This window comes from Halichondria panicea, chromosome 10 (assembly GCF_963675165.1).
Source record: "Halichondria panicea chromosome 10, odHalPani1.1, whole genome shotgun sequence".
Lineage (NCBI taxonomy): Eukaryota > Metazoa > Porifera > Demospongiae > Suberitida > Halichondriidae > Halichondria > Halichondria panicea.
In genome coordinates, this window is record NC_087386.1 from 2,466,076 (window position 1) to 2,484,553 (window position 18,478).

General features: G+C 41.2%; 3 protein-coding genes, 1 long non-coding RNA gene and 1 pseudogene across 5 annotated transcripts in view; 3 read left to right on the plus strand and 2 right to left on the minus strand.

Moving 5' to 3' along the window:
• LOC135342161 (ER degradation-enhancing alpha-mannosidase-like protein 3) overlaps positions 1–18,478 on the plus strand; it is a 118,522-nt pseudogene that overhangs the window by 57,409 nt on the left and 42,635 nt on the right.
• The window catches only part of LOC135342222 (vesicle-trafficking protein SEC22b-like), a 61,414-nt gene that overhangs the window by 17,726 nt on the left and 25,210 nt on the right, over positions 1–18,478 (minus strand). The window lies entirely within an intron of this gene.
• On the plus strand, positions 414–4,857 carry LOC135342238 (uncharacterized). The gene is made up of 2 exons (XR_010396805.1): positions 414–712; positions 3,241–4,857. It is a non-coding gene; the product is annotated as an uncharacterized LOC135342238 (long non-coding RNA).
• LOC135342230 (uncharacterized) lies at positions 5,363–13,113 on the plus strand. Of its 2 annotated transcripts, none has more exons than XM_064538931.1 (5): positions 5,363–5,504; positions 5,587–5,628; positions 5,784–5,888; positions 6,836–10,079; positions 12,918–13,113. In XM_064538931.1, exons 1-4 carry the CDS (start codon positions 5,412–5,414, stop codon positions 6,956–6,958), a joined length of 363 nt encoding a protein of 120 aa, XP_064395001.1. In that variant the 5' UTR covers positions 5,363–5,411; the 3' UTR covers positions 6,959–10,079; positions 12,918–13,113. The 2 variants fall into 2 exon arrangements, 1 of the variants encoding a protein (XP_064395001.1); XR_010396793.1 differs by having other exon boundaries at positions 5,369–5,504; positions 6,836–10,084.
• LOC135342429 (uncharacterized) lies at positions 13,976–17,685 on the minus strand. The gene has a single exon (XM_064539159.1). It carries the CDS (start codon positions 17,683–17,685, stop codon positions 14,539–14,541), a length of 3,147 nt encoding a protein of 1,048 aa, XP_064395229.1. The 3' UTR covers positions 13,976–14,538.

Consider the following 18,478-nt stretch of genomic DNA (forward strand, 5'->3'; position numbering starts at 1 on the left):
ATCACTGCATGTGCAGAGATTAATGGTTGCATGTGCAGACATGATCACTGCATGTGCAGAGACTAATGGTTGCATGTGCAGACATGATCACTGCATGTGCAGAGACTAATGGTTGCATGTGCAGACATGATCATAGCCTCGATCCCAGGCCGAGTTTTCGCTTTTATAACGGTTAGGCGAACAACCAGTTGTTCGCCTAACCGTTATAAAAGCGAAAACTCGGCCTGGGATCGAGGCTAACATGATCACTGCATAAGGTGATCATTGCACGTGCATGCTATGTCGGTATATTCACACCAGGACACGCCTATGTATATGCAGACATTGTTATTGAAACACACGGCGCGCCATATTATGTCCGATAAATTAGAAGATATACGGTATACGTAAGAGTGCAAGTGGCAGACAATTAACACCTGGTTTTGACCCTGACGTAATGAGAAAAATCAGAGATAGAACTGCCCATATTCATTTAGCCAATCGGATTGCAGTATTTATGACCGGAACTAGAGCATTTTAGGAGTATAAAAAGTCGCTATAACTCAGTAACTCGCTGTCTTCTTCGAGGGATCTTTTGCACACACTCCCTGTGCCAGCTCTACCGTCTCAGCCCAGCTCTACCGTCTCAGCCCAGTTCTACCGTCTCATCCCAGCTCTACCGTCTCAGCCCAGCTCTATCGTCTCACTCTACCTTTACCTCTCAACAAAGCAGGTTTGTTTTTTTCTTATAAAGAGCAGTAGGAAAATTAGCCTCAGTATCGACTGTTTGCGCATCCGCATGGCAAGCCGTGTGGTTCAAAAATAGAAAGCACAAAACGTGCTGTTATTATGCTTAAAAACCTACGTGTTTTGGCTAAAAACGTACGTGTTTTCTATAAATGTACGTGTTTCATTATATATACTTCTATACCGTAAGGTGTTTTATTATAAAAGTACGTGTTTCAATATGAACGTACGTGTTTCATTTTACGCAATTTGCTTTTTGTGGAAGTCTCTGTCACTAGCCTCGATTCTAGGCAGCCTTGAATCGAGGCTACTCTGTCACTAGCTAGGTGTTTCAGATATAACCTATAACCTAGCCTCGAGACCAGATTAAAATATATTTTATTCGACCTTTATTCAGCCTGGATTCGAGGCTATAACCTGACACGTACGTTTATAATAAAACACCTTACGTTGCAGGAAGACGTAATAGTATAATGAAACACGTACGATTATAGAAAACACGTACGTTTATAGCCAAAACACGTACGTTTTTAGGCATAATAACAGTACGTTTTGTGCTTTCTATTTTTGAACCACACAGCTTACCATACATCACCCAAATTTGGGTGATTAAGATATCTTACCATCAAGAGTTTATGATAGAGAGAGTATCAACGTAGGCATACTAGAGAGAGTATCGAACGTAGGCATACTGTGTATCAGATGTATGCAGAGAGTAACGTGACTTCCTGTATCTGTCACAAGCTTGGAATGTGCACACTGACCAATCCAAGCGTGGGTGATGTAATCTATCAACCCATCCAAGTGTGGGTGATGTAAAGATTATTTCACTTCGGTCAGTGTGCAAATTCCAAGCTTGTGACAGGAAGTCATGTTACGTTACTCTCCGCATACATCTGATGTACAGTATGCCTATGTTCGATACTCTCTCTATCATAAACTCTTGTTACCATAGATTGAAAAGGAAGGGGATTGGAAACGACCAGGCCTCCCTGTGTAAATAGTTGAAACACTCCGCGTTTTGATTTCGCGATCGCGATTATTTTTGTTTTGACCGTACTCTGGTTGTATTTCAACTGTTTCTAGCTCTCCTATCCACTAGCGATCACTCAGAGGCTGGGAGGTTACTCTAGAGGGATCAACAGGCATGTACGGCACCATGCGTTTTAATTGCGCAACGTGATGGGCGTTGCGTGGAAATGCTATATAGAATGGTTTCATGCCATGGATAAGCTTTACTGTTCATAAACGTTTGCAGTATAGTCCTTCAAACTTGGCCTTGACCGCTCACGGCTTCATAGTAAGGGCTATTCCTTCTTCTATAGCATTTATTTGTTTAGTGGTTGCGTTGCTTAGTCGACCGTTTAGAGCTATTAGAAGTGATCAATTTCACCATTTCTATGTACAGCACATTGTATGGCAGCCAAGACAGGTAATGAGCATGCACAGGTAATGAGCATGCTGAGTATAAAATAATCCCTTTGTAGTTTTAACGCGGAGTGTTTCACGCAAACATTTTCGTTTCCAATCCCCTTCCTTTTCAATCTATGATCTTACTAGTAAATTAGTCAATACAATTACCGTAAATTGATGTAATTACAGCGCCAGAAAAATTATCTGAGTGATGCGTCGTCTTTTAGAACACAAAAAATTACTTTCAGCCCAGCTGGCGCTAAATTATGGTGGCGCTTATGTTTTACAGCTAGTATAGAAGAAAATGGGCGTGGTCTAGCTTAGTTTTACTTGCTACCGTATTCGCCTGAATTACCGGGACACTTCGGACTTACGTAATTTTTTCACTCTATATTAAGGAACATGCCACACCCCTAAGTAGAGCCTCTACTAGAGGTTAAAGTACGTGAACTTTGACCTTCAAAAATTATTTGGGGTACTCTTTTTAGTTCAGGTATGGAAAATATGGTACTAGGTCATAATAATATGGAAGAGTATAGGCACTCAGGCCAGCCTCAAACAAATTATTTGTGTACCTTAAACTGATAAGAGCACCCCCAAGTCTTTCTTTTTGATAGTCTACACTACAAAGTGTACCCCTGAATATTTATTTTCTATACCAGTTGACAAAAAGAGTACCCCCAGATACAAATACCGTGTGCACTCTAATTTTGGCACTGATATTGCGCCATACCTAACTGTGTTTGTGTAAACGGCCCAAGGTCTCTATGGGGTTTTGAGACCTGAAGGCAGCGAGGGTGCTACTAAGGGCCTGAGGGTCTCAAAACTCCATAGTGACTGTTGGACGAGGCCTATAACTGATTTAGAATAGTGCTGAGCAAGCTAGGCTATATTAACAGAAAGAAGACTGAAACCGAGAGTTTCTACAAGCCTCAAGCAATGTTAAAAAACTTTCTTGATGCACGGGCTAATAGCGTTGCTATAGTTAGCTAGTTTCAATTTTTCACAATGACATGCGTTTTTACGGAACGGGGCCTCTCAGCATGTAAATCTGTACACGTTAAATATAAGTTTACACTGCATGGTACATCTTCTCTACAGCTCTGATGAGTGCCTCTGGCTCTGGATACCCTCTAAAACGGAGCAAAACAACATCCACAACATTGCCTGTAGTGTTGCCATCCTCAAGCACTGTGTCACGTGTGGTTTCTGTGTCAGAGTTTAATTTATTCACGGTAGCTGATACGTCTGAACAAAGAGGAGTAGACACACCAAGATACACTCTAGAAGAAATTGCTACGTACCTTAGTGTTGGCTATCAAAAAAACGTTACAAGTGAAGAACTTGCTTCCAAGTGCATTAAATCTTTTCTCGGAGATATGGATATAGAAGCCGAAGCCTTTCCCGGTATTGAAACTGAAGCTAACCGTGAAATAAAACACATGAGACACTTAACACATGTGTGTGTGTCCATGACCTCAAGGCCGGACGTGATAGTGTATTCAAAAAAAAAAGATATAACCATAACATTCGTCGAAGTACAATCTTCGCCAATGAAAGACACGGAACGAAAAGCAACCTTTGTTGCAAAAGACTTTTTAAGGATGTTAAGATATGTAGATTCATCCATAACCACACTATCTGTGTTTTGTTTTCCGAAGCGTAAAGTCCAGCAATGTATAATTGAAATTGAAGTAAAGTGGGATAACTTCTACATTTTCACGAATTTAAAACGTTTTCCGAACTTGGAAGATGGTTTGAAAAGGCTAAAGGAAGTCGCTCTAAAACAATGTGACCACCCAGCACTTGAAAGGCCAGAGGAAAATATGATGACATTATCCCCCACCGATTTAAATGCTTTTGGAGTTGGTTATGAGCAAATGTCTTCTGCTACACACATTGTTGTGACAAACAAAGAAAATGTTATCAAAGTTTTATATTGCGATTCTGAAGCCACTCGTATTAAGGATTTGATCCATAATGTAGAATTCAAAGCTCTTTCAATGCAGAGATTCATGTTAAATGTTGACCCTGAACTCGAATGCTATGTTTATACGTATTTTCCGTACGGTCCTTTAAAACGAATTGATGCAAAAAAATGTTTAAAAGAACTACTTGCAAAAATAGCTGACGAATTACTGAAATTGCGCCGGATGAATATTTCTCATAATGACGTGAGATTGGAAAACATATGTTTTGATGGACAATTTAAGCCATGCTTTATCGATTTTGATCGTTGTTGCACTTTAACAAGCAAATCGAGAGACAAGTATTTCTCAGGACATGGACTACATAGTTGTATGTACAATCTTTTTAACCCTGTATTCTCTCGTATTCAATTGAAAGAGCCTGACGTTACCACCGATTTTATGCAGCTGGGCTGGATGGCTGCATTTATTTTGGATGATAATGTCGAAGCAAAAGATTATCATACTAGAGAATGGGAATTAACTGCCGAGAAAGGTCATGTACTAGTATCAGAAGAAATCAAACGAAATAAGTTTATACAGGAGTTAATAGTAAATAAAAAAATTCGATCGAGACCTCCTCAGCACCTGTCTACCCGATGATATAAAAACTGTGAAAGACGTTATGTCTACCCGATGATATAAAAACTGTGAAAGACGTTATAAAGAGCTAGACTCTGAATCTACTTGTCCTTATTATTATATGCAATTATTATTATATTACATCAATATTAATTTTATTGTATATTTATTACATGCTGAAGATAATAGAGCACAGAAATGTCTCTATTATTGCACGTAAACTGCATGAATACAGTATAATTAACGTCATGCAAGAAAATATATTGACTACGATAATGGCAATGCCATTCAAGAGTTTCCTTACTGGCAACCACTCAATTGCATGAGGTTATCATCAACCATGTGGTAATACTTCCATCAACGTAACTCTATTCTGGAATCTCACTGTCTTCACATGCAGCCTTAATCAAGAGCAAGCTTCTAATGGCAACTCTACAGTTCCTTAGTATTGGTACTATAATTATGTTTGGACAAGGCTATTTTACGGCAACCTTTGCACCACAGCTTGGCCGGGAGAATTTTTTTTGGGCCCACTTTCCATTTTGCAATTTGTTATTATGTAGGCAGATAGGCATGTCGCGCCGGGCGAATTTTTTTTTGTGCCCACTTTCCACTTCGCAATTTGTTATTATGTAGGCAGATAGTTGCACTGGGCATGCTCAGTAAATCTCGGCTAGGGTGCTGCGCTCTTTAGCATTGCATGGTGCTCGTGGGTGAATTTGAATGGCTACTATGGTTGATATATGTGGTGCAGATCCAGATCCTATGCAACAAGAGCTGGCCAGACTGAGGAATGGGTGCTGGGTGTCTGACTATGTAAGCTGCACAGCTATACAGATAATTATAAGTCTCTTGGTACAATTACAAGTCTTTTACCAGTATAATTTGTGCAACACAGGGTATTGGCACTTACTTCGACTTACTTGTTCAGGAAACAAAGGTACGGACATAATTATTATAAAGGCTGCCGTTATACATGTATAGTCTGGTAGTATAGTATAAAATAATTTTACTATTATTCTGTGGTACACAACAACACACCTAGTGTGTAAGCAGAACGCTCCAACTGAAAAGCGTGTAACTTAACACCCCTAGCTGGTTGTTTATGTCAGCGAGCTTGAGAGGACCAGGATGACTGCAGCGAGCTTGAGGAGGACGAGGATGACTGCAGTGATGACTGTTTTGAGACAGATATTTCAGGTAACTCATTACCACATGCTGCCTACTGAAGTGTGTACCTAGCACACTGTCGTTCGATCTCTACGGTTGCTTTTTTGCTTACTTGCCTAATCCTCCACGCAAGGTTCGTGTGGTTTATTGCAGCCTTTTCCTCTGCTCCGTACTGTACTGTACCCCAGCCATTAATGGTATTCATAGTTTCTTATGGTTAATTAGACTCCTCCCACCGAAGTGGACGAGCCTTTTCCTCTGCTGTACTCTGTTCCGTACTGTACTGTACCCCAGCCATTAATGGTATTCATAGTTTCTTGTGGTTAATTAGACTCCTCCCACCGAAGTGGACGAGCCTTTTCCTCTGCTGTACTGTACTGTGCTGCCCCCAGCACTTAATGATATTCATAGCGCTATTATGTGGTCGGAGCGTTCCCATAATGGTATTCATAGTTGTATTGTGGTTAATTAGGATCCTCCCACACTGCTTTGAAGACGACCTCTGCTGTACTGTACTGCCCTACTGCCCAGCACTTAATGATATTCATAGCGCTGTTATGTGGTCGGAGCGCTCCCATAATAGTATTCATAGTTGTCTTGTGGTTAATTAGGCTCCTCCCACACTGCTTTGAAGTGGACGAGCCTTTTCCTCTGCTGTACTGTACTGTACTGTACTGTACTGCCCACCCCCCAGCACTTAATGATATTCATAGCACTATTATGTGGTCAGAGCGCTCCCATAATGGTGTTCATAGTTATCTTGTGGTTAATTAGGCTCCTCCCACACTGCTTTGATGTGGACGAGCTTTTTCCTCTGCTGTACTGTACCCCCAGCACTTAATGATATTCATAGCACTAGTATGTGTTCGCAACGCTCCTATAATGATATTCATAGTCCCTGTGGTGTATTAGGCTCCTCCCGTTTCGCGTTTCTGTCTGTGTGTGTGTGTGTGGCTTGACAGTTGCTATTCATGTAGACGCGAGTGACGACGAGGACACAGAAGACGGAGGAGGAGGAGGAGACAAGCTGGTGGGGATGGTATGGCTCCAACTCCGAAACGAAGGAAGCTGGCAAGGCAGGATGGATTACGAAAAGCTAAGTCCACTGGGAAATATCCCGAGTTCAAGGGTGTAGTTGGTGCTGCAGATAAAGTTGACCCCTGTAACACTGCGTTCATAGACTTTGTGAAACTATTGTGGCCAGATAGCTTGTGTGAGCACATAGCCGAGCAAACAAACCTGTATGCCACACAGTGTGGAGCTAAAAGTTGGAAGGGTACTCATAGAGACGAGATCTGGGTATTTATTGGCATAATACTGGAGATGGGTACTCATAGGCTCCCCGAGTATACTGACTACTGGTCCACAAATCGGCTCTTAGGAGTACAGGCTGTTAAGGACACCATGCCTTTCAATAGATTTAAATCCTTGCGGCGCTATCTCCATTGTGACGACAATACATGCATAGTTGATAGCAAAAAGATAACAAGCAAGATACATAGTTTTGGAAACGCTCAGTACAAACTACTTGGCCAAATATCATCCTAGCCAAGAGCTTTCCGTAGATGAAATGATGATTAAGTACAAGGGTAGAAAAGGGGGTAAAATTCATATGCCCAGAAAGCCTGTAAGGCTAGGTTTCAAGGTGTGGTGCTGCTCTTGTTCTTGTTGTGGGTATCTATGTACGTTTGATGTGTATAGTGGTAGGCTCACCGGTTCTTCCGGGAAAAAGGTGTCAGAGAAGGGACTTCTGATGAGGGTAGTGAAGCAATTAGTGAGCCTTTTCATACAATGAATCATGTGGTCTACATGGACAACTTTTATACATCTGGTCCGTTGATTGTATACTTACGTAAGCATGACGTATTCGTAGTGGGTACAATGAAAAAGTCAGCCGCTGGTTTCCCCTCAGATCTAAAGGGTGTGGTACCTCATAAAGGTGAATATGTACAGTGCAACAACCAAAGAGAGTAGAACTTTTGTTTTTTTACGTTTTTGTGTATATCCTCTAAACTAAATGTGATTGTATCAATTTGAGTGCAGGTACTGAAAGTTCAACTATTGGCGCTTCCAGTGGACCACCACCTGTTACATCATATGACATCATCATTCCAAAATGGCTGCTAGAATATGTGTACATTGGAAAATATGTTAGGCATGAAACTATCTTATATGTTTGAGTTAAGATCTGAAATTTGTTGTGCAAGTACTTCATTACCTTGCACATCTTTTGAGCTCCAGCGGAAGTGCAGGCTGTTAGTAGGTTCTGAGATACGAATGCGAAGAAATACGGACCAATTACATACCTTCAGAACACCACATGAACTTGTGCACGATGATGTTGTTTCCATTATCGGCATCATCAGACTCTTCTGACATATCATCAATCGTCACACCTTTCCAATGCACCAGTTCTTCAGGCTTTACAACCAGAGAACGACTTTCAAATTTCTGCAAATGTGAGTGCATGTAATTGCTGCACAAAAAAGTATATAAAAAGTCTTACCCTCTTCCGCCTAGCTCGATACTTTCTTGAAACAGCCAATTTCTTGTGTATTTCTACCTAGCTTATGTTTCGTAGCTTTAGACCCAAGTGGATTGCAAACCTCTACATCATCGTAGTAGATGATTAGCTGGAGTGCTTCCGGATTGTTCATGAAAAGTGGGTGTGATTTGTAGTAGGTCCCATCGCAATAATCCCCTAGTAGGTGATCAGAGCGTTCATGTCCACGTTGTACCTAAAAGTTGTAATACTATTATTGTACAATTACATTTCGTCATAATGCTTACCTCATGCAAAATAAATTCGTCTGAAAGCAGGAGTTGCAATGACGAAGAATTGGAATTAGATATATATAGTCATGTTTGGAGTTTGTCTCTGCTGGCCCAACATCCAGTTTGTGCTCAACAGGCTCCTGCATTGGGTGTTAGTTATTCAATCTTATAATGCGCTAGTGAGGTATCTCAAGAGAGAACGGTGCGTAGCTATTGGTACATTATAGCTGCAAAAGTAAGAAAAAATGCTGCAATAAATTTTATAGACTTTGAACTTTGGCATCCTTTTAGCAACAATCATAGTCGATCATTTCGATCTAGTAGCCTCATGTTTGGCATCAACACCCGCTGTGCATGTAACCTATAACATTATTATGGCCATACATGGTATATTAACTTACAATGAAACCAAACTGTGATTTGTAGTATTGATGTCGTAAGTACTCAGTGTTGAGTTCCAAGAATGGTGTTGTTAGTCGTGGCTGTTGAAATACAGCAACAAGTTCACTGTCGAATTCAACACCCCGTTTGTGAAGTAAGCAACCTAGCTGACTCTGCAGAGACTGTGTCCTTTCTTCATAAAACATCGAAACATCTTCAATGATTCCGTTTAGTGAGGTTTTTGACACCTTGTGCTTTACTGTTGTTTTCAATAGCAATAGGGCCGATTGTCTTGTGCTATCGCACACTGGAACTGTACTTGAGTTTTCTTCTTCGTCTGCAGCAGGCTCCAGGAATTCATGGTCGTCTTCTTGTTCAATGTGTTCGTGATCAGGATTGGTGGTTGTGGGATGGAGTTCGTCACTGTGTTTGCAATACAGATGTCTCCTGTAGCTTTGGAAGTTGTCATAATTATGTTTTGGGGCATTGATTCAATCCACATGTTACATGAAAACCTGCTTCCAAAGAATGTACTTGTTTGATGTGAGTCAAAACTCTAAGTAGTGTTGTAGCAGCAAACTGATGACAGGATGGGCATAGCCATTTTCTCTCAGACATCTTGAACAATAGTTTTTTAAAAAAAAGGCAGCTGTTAATAGGTTGTAGAACAGCATGTTTTTTGCAACTCAATCGTCCATGCATACATTTTATTTCTGCCTCTGATAGTGTGTACTGTAATTCATGTCATGAACCCGCTTAGTAGTCTGTTTAATTGTGTATTCTAAGATACTTTTGTTGTTAGTAGTAGTACAGAAGGAGCGTCTAACTGTACATGGGTTTGGAAATCACATCTTGTGTGTCTTCCTAAACGCCGCATTGCCTTATAAGTACTGTGTGTAAGTACTGTGTGCATAAATTACAGACTGCGGTCAGCCTGTAAATATCATTAAGAACAGATTTTGTATGTAGTGCAGCAGGAGGAGAGCTAGGTCGAGCCAGAAAGAGCCAAAACGAAAAGCTAGGCCTTATGGATGATGGTATACATCATGGGATAGACTGTCATTGGTAAGGTACAGAAAACTCTGAAGAGGAGCATATCCAGTCACTTTGTACAGAGAAGTTTGCTAGACCTAGACTAACACATACTAGGCGTTTGTTTTTGCAGTAGAGAGTCTCACTAGGGTTCTTCAGGGGCGTAGCCAGGATTTGAGAGAGGGGGGTGCTGGATGAATGAATTGTCAGAATTACCAGTGCGCAGAGTGCATTGGCGGTGTGAAACGCGCCCCAACGGGGGGGGGGGGTCTGGGGGCACTCCCCCAGAAAATTTTGGTTGTTACATGCTCTGAGATTGATTCTAACGCAATCTGGCTAAAGAAATGAGGGTACTGCTGCTTTGAGGCCTGGTGGTTAGCCACATCTTCATCTGAAGATGTCCTGTACGGCATTGTTTTGAGTTGTGACAATTAAATCAGCTGCTAACCAGGTTCTGCTTGTGAATTAGCAGAACAGGGTGGCAAACCACTTGCAATTGCAGTGCTGCTCTGTGAACTGGGCTCAACTGAAAATACTCAAAGAGTGACATGATGATGATGGTGATAGCTGCTCTGCAACTCTGTGGGGGACCTTGGTCGAATATTTGGAGGTGGAGCTAGCTAGTTGGAGGTGGAGTTTTGAGGTGATCGAGCTCTTCAGTATATCAACTAGTTAGTAAAAGGAACTTGTGGAGCAGAGTCTGATGCCAGAGGGGGGTGCTGGAGCACCCTCTGCCCCCCTCTGGCTACGCCACTGTTCTTAGAAGACAGAGCTTACTACCAAGCCTATAGCTAGCTAGCTGCTTTTCACTTTTATTGTGGTAAAAGTGCACCGTCAGCTCAATTAGCACTGCCCGCAGAACTTAGCGGTTTTGCATATAAGGTCATGCTTTGTAAACATACACGAGATCGAGATGTGATTCCCGAGGTAAGACGCTCTGCTCCTTCTGTAATGTGCTCCTGGTAGTTGTGTGGGTATTTACACAATCTTGGGGTACTATCAGTTGTGTATCAATATTAGCATCTTTTTGTCCATAACACGTACAGACTTTGGATTTGTTAGCTATCCTTTTACAGATAGGCCTTCCTAACCATCATTCAAGTGAGCCTAATTTTACTTTTGCCGTTTCATTCTTTTTACTGGTCGTTGTTAGGGTATTTACACAATCTTGGGGTACTATCGATCAGTTGTGTATCAATATTAGCATATTTTTGTCCATAACACGTACAGACTTTGGATTTGTTAGCTATCCTTTTACAGATAGGCCTTCCTAACCATCCTTCAAGTGAGCCTAATTTACTTTTGCCGTTTCATTCTTTTTACTGGTCGTTGTTAGGGTATTTACACAATCTTGGGGTACTATCAGTTGTGTATCAATATTAGCATATTTTTGTCCATAACACGTACAGATTTTGGATTTGTTAGCTATCCTTTTACAGATAGGCCTTCCTAACCATCCTTCAAGTGAGCCTAATTTTACTTTTGCCGTTTCATTCTTTTTACTGGTCGTTGTTAGGGTATTTACACAATCTTGGGGTACTATCAGTTGTGTATCAATATTAGCATATTTTTGTCTATAACACGTACAAACCTTTTACAAATAGGCCTTCCTAATTAACCATCCTTCAAGTGAGCCTAATTTTACTTTTGCCGTTTCATTCTTTTTACTGATCGTTGTTAGGGTATTTACACAATCTTGGGGTACTATCGATCAGTTGTGTATCAATATTAGCATATTTTTGTCCATAACACGCACAGACTTTGGATTTGTTAGCTATCCTTTTACAGATAGGCCTTCCTAACCATCCTTCAAGTGAGCCTAATTTTACTTTTGCCGTTTCATTCTTTTTACTGGTCGTTGTTAGGGTATTTACACAATCTTGGGGTACTATCAGTTGTGTATCAATATTAGCATATTTTTGTCTATAACACGTACAGACTTTGAATTTGTTAGCTATCCTTTTACAAATAGGCCTTCCTAATTAACCATCCTTCAAGTGAGCCTAATTTTACTTTTGCCGTTTCATTCTTTTTACTGATCGTTGTTAGGGTATTTACACAATCTTGGGGTACTATCGATCAGTTGTGTATCAATATTAGCATATTTTTGTCCATAACACGCACAGACTTTGGATTTGTTAGCTATCCTTTTACAGATAGGCCTTCCTAACCATCCTTCAAGTGAGCCTAATTTACTTTTGCCGTTTCATTCTTTTTACTGGTCGTTGTTAGGGTATTTACACAATCTTGGGGTACTATCAGTTGTGTATCAATATTAGCATATTTTTGTCCATAACACGTACAGACTTTGGATTTGTTAGCTATCCTTTTGCAGATCAAGTAAGCCCACTTTTACTTGCTGGTCTTTGTTAGGGTATTTACACAATCTTGGGGTACTATCATGATCAGTTGTGTATCAATAATTATTAGCATATTTATAACATGTACAGATCGACACAGTAGACTGCTATATATATACAGCTGCACAAGGACCATCTACTAATATTATGTAGCTTTGGCACCTCTACCGAGGCACACCGTGGTGCTAATAATCATCTGCTTGTACAAATGAAGTTTCAATTCAGGTTACACTTTAGGTAGCTTTGCACTAGCTAGCTAAAGCGCTACCTATTTATTAGTTTTACGCTTATCAGTAAAGAGCAGCGCCTCAGGTAATAATGAACTGCCTCCTTATTTACACAATTATACTAATGCTTTGTAACCAAAGCAGCATGTGCTCAAGGGCATTAATTGTATATCAGTGCTTTTACACTCGAAAAGCAATTATTATACTCCACTTTTATCAAAATAACTGATTATCAGTTCATCATGGGTTAGTATTGAGATGTTGTTGTTTTTTATCCCCTGCAGTGGATGGCTGAAAGGAACTAAGACGTGTTGGGCTTCAAAACAGTTCATTTCTTTTTCTTTCAATCTCTTATGCACAGTCATGTTTTACATTCTCTGATCCGTGTTGATTCTGTATAAGTAGAAAACTATAATTATGATTGTAACTATCTTGTTGATGTTATGGATTAGCATGAATAATTATACATGTATACAAATATCACAGGCATTGAGAAAGAGATATCAAGATCATTGCCAAATTAGGGAAAAGATCGTGATCAAAACTTCCATGAATCAATGATGTTAATTTTCATTCATGTGCGAGTGTGCCATGCACACTTTCTCTGCTACGCGAATAGTGTGCTACACACACTTTATTTTGTTCACACTTTTATATGGTGTGCCCAGCACACTATAAAAATCACTCAAGTGTAGCAAGTGTGTTGGCCACACTTCAATGGCAACCATAAGTGTGCTCAGCACACTACATTTTTTACAGTGTAGTCATGTTTACTTGGATTTTAATTCGTGGATTTGCAAAATAATGCTTCATTGTCGAGTTATGCCTAGTTTTGCTTACTTGGAATGCCATTGCAGCCTTTTCAGAAGAGCACGTAGTCAAACTAGTTCACCGAGTGTTGCTACTCTACTTAGTAGCTAGCTCTACATTACCACGATAGCTATTGGTAGCTGCAAGACTAGCAAAAGAGCTGCAAAGGCTGCACACATGCGTACACACGACTAGCCATTAAGCTCATCTGTTCTAGCTTCAGCTGCAACTTGCTTAAGTAAGGCTCCCATAGATTTCTCTGTCTTCATAATGTATGATGCTACGTATACACTACACAAGCATAGGCATTGAGCACATATACTGAATGTCCATATTGGCTTGCCAAGCTAACATTACAGAGGGGTTGTAGTTGTTGACATTCTGCTCGCTGGGTGTACGCTTCAACAGCACAACTGTACCACTGTTTGTAACTTCCAATGCTTGTAAATACTCGTCTTTTACAACGTTAGCCTGACTAAGCACATCATCAAGTGTTGCATTAGCAGCACAATTTGGTAACACTTTACGTACTTTAGTTAATACCGTTTGAGCTTGTTTAACGTGCTCTAGATCAGGGGAGCTCTCTGCAATAACTGTGTTAGCACTGGGAGGGTGTGGGAAGCGAAATCTACACGACTTGTGTCGCTTACAGTAGCTAGAATGTCTGTGTTGCTGTACTGCCAGAACTTGTTGTTTCAGTTTACTACACTCGTCTCCTGGGATTGCACAAGTAACGTACTGATCAATAAATGCACATATGTCAGTGTTACTGGCGACACCATACAGGGGAGCATCTTTAACCCAAAGCACACAATGAGCATGTGGTGAACCCCTAGATTGAAACTCAATTCTAATAGCATGATCAACTATTTCACCGAGGGGCTTAGCTTTACTTTTGATAACATCTTGAAAGAATGTCGTCAATCTGTAATGGAAATGCCTAGCTGCTGTTACAGGATTGCACCTCAACCATTTGCTTTTGTCCTCGAATGACATTGCTTCAATTTGTGCATCTGTAAAGTGGTGACCGTACTGCCTACCGATAATCTGAATAATGTCTGGCCATTTCATGTCTGCTGCCGACAATGTAAAGAATCACGTGGGAGTACCCAGCTGTCTTATCATTGCTAGCAAATCATAAAATGTCCGCTGGTAATACGGGGGCGAACCTCTAACATTTTTGAGAAATCTGTATGCTTTGTCGGTACGTACGTGTAGACTTAGGAATGCTGAGTCTCGCACCTGTGAGGCTGTAAACGATCTAGCTGGTTTCTGTCTCCATGCAAAATTGTTGCCATCGTCCAGCACCTGTTTACACTCAACAATGTACTGGGCTACAAACAAGTAGTCTAAATCTCGAGAAAATCTCCCGTCAATGTCTAACAACCGTGCATTGAAATACTTTCTGTACGTTAGTTTTCTAGGCCTTTGCTTGCTAAAACCACCAGTACCAAAGCAAAATTTGTCAGGGTTACACATTAACTCAAACTGTGGGTCAGACATAATAAACAGTGGTTTCTGGCCTTCAGCTGGTGCTACACTCACTATCTGTTCAGGGTTCTCAAGTGATAGAATGCTAGCATGTGTGCCACCGGTAATTTCTAATGTATGTTGATCGCCTTCTGCTATTGTTAAATCATCAATCTCTATGTCTCCATTACAGTCGTTTGTACTGGAATCAGTGGCACAGGTACGACTAACAGTGGTTGGAAGTGTGGGAGTGCTAACAGATAGTGTAGGTACGGTTAGCTCGTCCAGGGCCACAAAAATGTTTTTCATAAGTAGACCAAGTTTAATTTCATGTTCACTAAATTCATGTAAAGTAGCGACACGTGTACCATCTGGATATGAATGAAACACTGTAAGTTTAAGATTAAATAGCTGGCACACAGCTGCTAATGTAATGGGGTCACCCCAAGCACCTTCACTTAACCTTGTCAAATACTGTTGCCAACGTAAGTCGTGCCGTACTACAGGGTCTGCAACTGACTCAATGTATGCATCCTCCTGATCAAAAGGTTCATTCGACTGGGGTACAAACTGGCTGTGGCCATGGTCAGCACCATGTTCGTCCAAATAACGTACACACATTTGCCTTAGGGTACTGCCATATAAATTCTGAACCAAAGATTTCAGCTGATATGCAAAAGAATTGAACATACAGTTACCATCCCTAGGAACATCATGTACTGTTAGACCATGTTGTTGCACCAATTCTTCTAACACTTCAGCACATACTGACACAGGATCATTACTGTTAGTACCAAATTGGACGTTAGTACATTGATTGCCATCGACTACCATAGGTTGGGGGTCACTCATGTGATCTACTTCACTGTCACGCCTAATAGTTGCACAGGCAAGACTAGAGTTGGTCAATGTTGGGGTGGTAACAGGTATTGTAGGTGCATCTAAACCGACGAAATGATACTGCATGATAAGCCCTATGTTGACCTCATGTTCACCGCAAGGATTTACAGTGACAACATTTGTACCACTTCGATTGAGAGTGAACGTGTTAATTTTCAAACTAAATAGATTGGCAATTGCCGTCAAAGCAATGTGATCACCCCAAGCACCGTCACTCAATCTGCGCAGATATTTACCCCAGCGCAAGAGTCGCTGCTCCTCTGGGTCTGCAAGCGAGGCAATGTGTGAGTCTTCCTCGTCTAAGGGTTCGTTGTCAGCATTGTAACCAGCATTGTAACCATCATTGCTGTCTACTGACTGATGTACAAAATGGCTATATCGGTCACCGTTGTCGGTCAAATAATCTACAGACATTTCTCTTAGGGTACTGGCGTTGACGTCATGCCCGAGATGTTGAAACTGATATGAAACTGAGCTGAACATGCAGTTGCCATCACCTGGCACATCGTGTATCACTAAGCCGTGTTCACCTACAAATTGACCTAATAGCTGAGAATGCACTGATATGGAATCCCCGCTGCTAGCCGTATGGGAAATGTCAGCGCTAGTGGTAGGAAGGTCTAAAGCAATACTACTATTGGCATCAAGTTTGGTGGGCTCAGGCTCATTGGTGTGACTATCATGCATAGGCTCGTCTTGCTCTAGCATGCTCATTACCAGCTCCTGGTCATCTGCTATTGCATTTGTCACCCAATCATCACAAATGTTAATGTGTGCATACAATGAATTGTTAGCTTTCAGCCATATCAGAGCATTACTCAATCTTTCTGGTGATACATAGTCGTACAGATAATGTCCTTTGTAGGACAATTTACGCTTTAGTTTTAGTGGAACTAGCTGACACTCTGAAGGTAACCTTGGAAGGATATCGCACACGGTGTCTACTTTTGATGGTACATTTACAGCTGGGCCGTGTATACACTTTTGCTTTCCAGTTGGGAGTGCTACCATCTTCATAAATGGTACACGCAATGCAATTAACCTACGTTCTAGTGCATTCAAACACTTCAACTCATGAGGCTCACTGTCTAGTTCCATACCATTGATTTTAGCTTGAGCAGGCATGACACCTCTGGTAATTGAACCATCACATGTTTTACACACCCACTGGTTCCCATCGATTTTACTGAAGTGTGCATGCTTAGAAAGCTTTTCGAGTAGGTCGGGGTCAGCTTTAGTGTACTTACAAGGCTTGAAACGCACTACAGTATGCCTATACAACATTCTGTGGCAGCTAGTACAGACAAAATCAGGACCAGTTCTCACCTTTGTGAGAAACTTATCAATTACAACATCAATTGTTTTTGTACAATGTCTGATAGTAGACATTGTACGTCTATTTTTTGTTTTCCGCTCAACAATTTCTTGCTGAGTTTCGTTACTCCTCTTACGAGATGTAGATTGCTTATTAGCATTTTTACGTACAGCAATCTGAGGCTCTGTCTCCATAGCTCTAGCTTGAGACGTGTGTGCAGTGTTCTTAGTTCTACGTACAGCAGTCTGAGCCTCTGTCTCCATAGCTCTAGCTTGAGACGTGTGTGCAGTGTTCTTAGTTCTACGTACAGCAGTCTGAGCCTCTGTCTCCATAGCTCTAGCTTGAGACGTGTGTGCAGTGTTCTTAGTTCTACGTACAGCAGTCTGAGCCTCTGTCTCCATAGCTCTAGCTTGAGACGTGTGTGCAGTGTTCTTAGTTCTACGTACAAGAGTCTGAGGCTCTGTCTCCTTAGCTCTAGCTTGAGACGTGTGTGCAGTGTTCTTAGTTCTACGTACAAGAATCTGAGGCTCTGTCTCCTTAGCTCTAGCTTGAGACATGTGTGCAGTGTTCTTAGTTCTACGTACAAGAGTCTAAGGCTCTGTCTCCTTAGCTCTAGCTTGAGACGTGTGTGCAGTGTTCTTAGTTCTACGTACAAGAATCTGAGGCTCTGTCTCCTTAGCTCTAGCTTGAGACATGTGTGCAGTGTTCTTAGTTCTACGTACAAGAGTCTGAGGCTCTGTCTCCTTAGCTCTAGCTTGAGACGTGTGTGCAGCGTCCTTAGTTCTACGTACATCAGTCTGAGGCTCTGTCTCCATAGCTCTAGCTTGAGACGTGTGTGCAGTGTTCTTAGTTCTACGTACATCAGTCTGAGGCTCCGTCTCATTAGCCCTAGCTCGAGACATGGATCGGGTATTATAACATTTACGCACAACAGCCTGACCCTTAGTTTCACTAGCTCTAGCTAGATATTTACGTTCCCTATCCTTAGCTTTACGCAATACGCTCTGCTCACAAGTTTCAGCTTCCCTCACAACCAATTTTTTACTCACCTTTGATCGCTTCACTAAGAATGGGTTTCCACAGTCAGTGCAAATGGACCGTCTTACATGACCTACAGCCAAACAGTGGGAGCAAACCTTCGTCAAAGGCATAGCCTGTAAGAAAAGTTGCATGTAAAGACTGTTATATGATATTTGTTGTAAGTTAGTAAAGTTTTGCATGTAAAGACTGTTATATGATATTTGTAAGTTAGTGCTTACCAGGATTTGAGAGTTGAGAAATTAGTGGAGGAAATCAGTATTCTGCTGTCAGAAGTGAAAGTGAAATAATCCAAATGTGGGAGAAACTTGA